We start from the raw sequence: 3337 nt of genomic DNA, 5'->3' as shown, positions 1-3337 counted from the left end.
CCATTTATTTTTTCGCAAATGACTTTCCAATTTATCAAACTCAGGCACACAAATCTTGTTCGTCCAAGTTGGATTTACCCTGCTTAATGCATAAGCTCGATATTAGCTATTAGGTGGGTGTGTAGATATCCTTATAGGTTCTTCTCCTATGAAATATTGATGAAAAGTATTGGGAGTATTGGGAATCGCTGTGCCGTGTAAACTGCACAAGGTAGGAGGTACGATTCCTATCGAAATGTCCTATAAATTATCTCCAGCCATATACCACATACAAACCGCCTATTTGAATATTTTTACCGCAATTTATAAAAAGGCACATAGATGGGTAATAGGCATTCGAAATAGGATAGGAATCTATGTAAGACTCGTCTGAGTCAAATGGCGAATTTATGTAAATAGGTTAAAACCAAAAACATACTATAGCTCTACAACTCTACATTTTATCCCTATGTTATGTGTGGTCCCTTTGAAAACATAAGTGTAGCTAGGTAGCTACCTCTCTTCTTATTATAGGTATCTTATTTATATTCAACACTTGAGGCTACCTTATATTTCGAACAGGCAATTTGTAAGAAGTATTTCTGTGTTAGTTTGGAATCTTGACCAAATCGCATGGTTTCAATTTGGGTGAGAATGGATCATTTTCCAGCAACCAATTCACAAACCACTCATAAGAATGTGCCGGTTTCATTCGCACCAACTCCGCCAATCCTTTCTGTAAAGTTGGGTAGACAAATTCTCTCAGATATATTTTATGAGCAAGGAAAGAATTGCTGGATGGTTCACAGCTTATATCAGACTCCATTGCATTGGAGGGTTCTATGATGATGTCTTTGAAGAAGAACCGTATGTCTCTCGCAGCTTCTTCTTCATTCCGACTTCCATAGATTGCATTCATAATGTCGTTTACGCCATATTTTGCTCTCAGACTCAAAGGGTAAATTCTTTTTGCTTTGTCAGGATCTACAGGACCCATGAGGTGTAGCCATCTTCTGATCGCTTTCTGTTTTGCCAGCACCATCACTCGGACAGGTCCAGACACCATGTAACATACAAGACGAGGGACTTTCACAGGATCTCTCTCCTCTCGTGTGATGAAGAATTCAGCGGCTTGCTCTGGAGTAAATTTAAAGGTTTTCTTCTTCACAATGGTAAATCCTTTCTCTTGTATGGTTTGCTCAATATCTTCCACATGACGGAAGGCATGAGGTTTCACTAGTGCCAGTGTGTACTCATAGCAGTGGAGGTTTTGAACTATGGGCGCAGGTACCTCATCTCCATCTAGTTTCACAGATTCGGCCTCACTCCGTTCTTGTACAATATTCTTTCAGGTACCTAACTCAATTTTCAATCTTAGAGCACTTTGAATTATCCAATGGGCCAGTGATTGTCTTACGTTTTCTTCAATGGCAGCATCACCCAAGCACTATGTCTGGTTTCTTGTGTATTTCTGCAGCCTCTTAATCATCATTCAAGGTGAGCTTCCGTTGAGTAGACGTGTTGCCATTACTAATATGCATAAATAAATATTAATATTAATTGCCCTTTTTTAATTGCTTATTATGTGATAGGTATTAAGTAGATAGAAGATAGACATAGACACTTTGTAGTTTATCATTGTAGCTGATGCATTCTTCTGGGAACTTCGCACGAAGATAAATGTAGCTACCTACAAATCTAAAGAAATGACATGAAATTTATCAGTTACTAGCCGAAATCCTTAAGGCATGGCCGTTCATGTCACTCATCCATTTAGTGGTCTTGCTCGGCGTAGCCTAACAAAAACGAACGGGAAAATAGCCTATAACCTTCACGGGAGTACAAGCGATAAGTTGACAAAGTTTCATAGCAATCGGATGGCCAGGCACAAAGTTCGAACAAACAAAAAACACACACACACACACACATTAATTTTTATTATATATGAGGAGCAGCCAGTAAGAAGGGCCATATCCGGAAAATCTAGTTTCGAGATAAACAACTGTTGACGAAGTTTCATAGCAATCGCATGGCCAGGCATAAAGTTCGAACAAACAAAAAAACAAACACACACACACATTCATTTTTATTATATATAGATTAGAATAGATAGGACCTATAGGTACCATAGGGAACTACTACCTATGCACTTACTTCATCGATTAAAATAGGTTTTAGATACATCCAGAGCTATTAGTTTGTGGGAATTTGTCAATTTATGAAAAAAATAGTAAACAGGTAGGTAAGTAGGTATACTTACGGCTATGCACATTTGTTTGTTTTTATTTTATTATTATTATTATTATTAAATAAAATTGAGATCGGAAGAAATATTTAAAAATTAAAATCAGATAAAAATAAATAAATTATTCTTATCAAGACACATGTCGACTTAAGATGTTTTAAATTGGTGGAGCTTTCGATGTCACTCAGGACATCATCGTTCAGACCAAGATAGATGGTTGACTCTATCGCAGGCAGGAGTAGAATGAAGACTTCACTTACTAGCTGCGTGCTGCGAGAGAGTCAACAGCTTCTATCTTATCCTGTCCGAACCATGATTCCCTGAGTGACATCGTAGAGAGGAGAGACTTATCACTTCGACTCTGCCTGGATAGAGTCAACATCTATCTTGGTCGAAGGAGATGTCCTGAGTGACCATCGAAGCTCACCATTTAGAGAACATCTTGATCGACATTGTCTGATAAGACATAATTTATTACTTTTTTATCTGATTTTAATTTTTACATTATTGATATTATTATTATGTATTAATTTCAACGCTTATGCTTAGAACATAGTATGCTTCTTCATCTCAATGCCTCGTTCTGCCGCGCACCCTAAAGTTATATAAGGACGTCCCTACAATTTGAATTTCTCGTCGAGTGTCGCGAGGATAATTCAACCCTTTGTTGTACTTCGAATTTCCAGGAGCAAAGTATGTATCGAATTTGGTCCCCTCTGTATAATATGTCCTTTTGTCACGCCATCCACCAGCTGTAACGTCTCCATTTGGTGTCAGAGAGGTTACTGTGGCGCGTTTACATTCCTAGACATACTGGGGTGGAATCGGGTAGAGTGACACTACCTGATGATGATCCTGATAGAGACCAAATGGGTAACGGAGGCGGTAGTGGCCACTTACTTACTTTTATGGGGTTTAATCCATTGTATACATACTCTATTCCATGATACATACATAAGCATTGTCTATAAAACCACGACCTAAACTCGCTGTGACGAAGATCTGCTACATCTCCATCAAAGTTATCCGCGGACCAAGCACCAGTCTTCGAGAAACTCGATTAAAATTGTAAGTTACATTGAGCCACTACGCGCTCAATACTATTCTTTGGCC

The 3337-nt window shown here is 38.4% G+C and overlaps 2 protein-coding genes across 2 annotated transcripts in view; one reads left to right on the top strand and one right to left on the bottom strand.

Moving 5' to 3' along the window:
- Nucleotides 1-504: 504 nt before the first annotated feature.
- Nucleotides 505-1327, bottom strand: LOC103519850 (nucleoside diphosphate kinase homolog 5-like; the record flags this gene model as incomplete). Its single annotated transcript, XM_008484937.3, has 1 exon — nt 505-1327. A coding segment is annotated over one exon (741 nt), but the record flags the coding sequence as incomplete, so codon positions are not given.
- A 1-nt stretch (nt 1328) lies between these two features.
- Nucleotides 1329-3337, top strand: part of LOC103519847 — a 26841-nt gene continuing 24832 nt past the window's right edge. Inside the window, exon 1 of the mRNA XM_008484934.3 lies at nt 1329-1476. Coding sequence (XP_008483156.1) covers nt 1407-1476 — 70 coding nt within the window. The 5' untranslated portion in view covers nt 1329-1406. The remainder of the gene's footprint in view (nt 1477-3337) is intronic.

This window comes from Diaphorina citri, unplaced genomic scaffold, assembly GCF_000475195.1.
Source record: "Diaphorina citri unplaced genomic scaffold, Diaci psyllid genome assembly version 1.1 scaffold2985, whole genome shotgun sequence".
Taxonomy (NCBI): Eukaryota; Metazoa; Arthropoda; class Insecta; order Hemiptera; family Psyllidae; genus Diaphorina; species Diaphorina citri.
The sequence above is the reverse complement of the archived record's forward strand: the minus strand, read 5'-3'. Positions and strand labels throughout refer to the sequence as shown.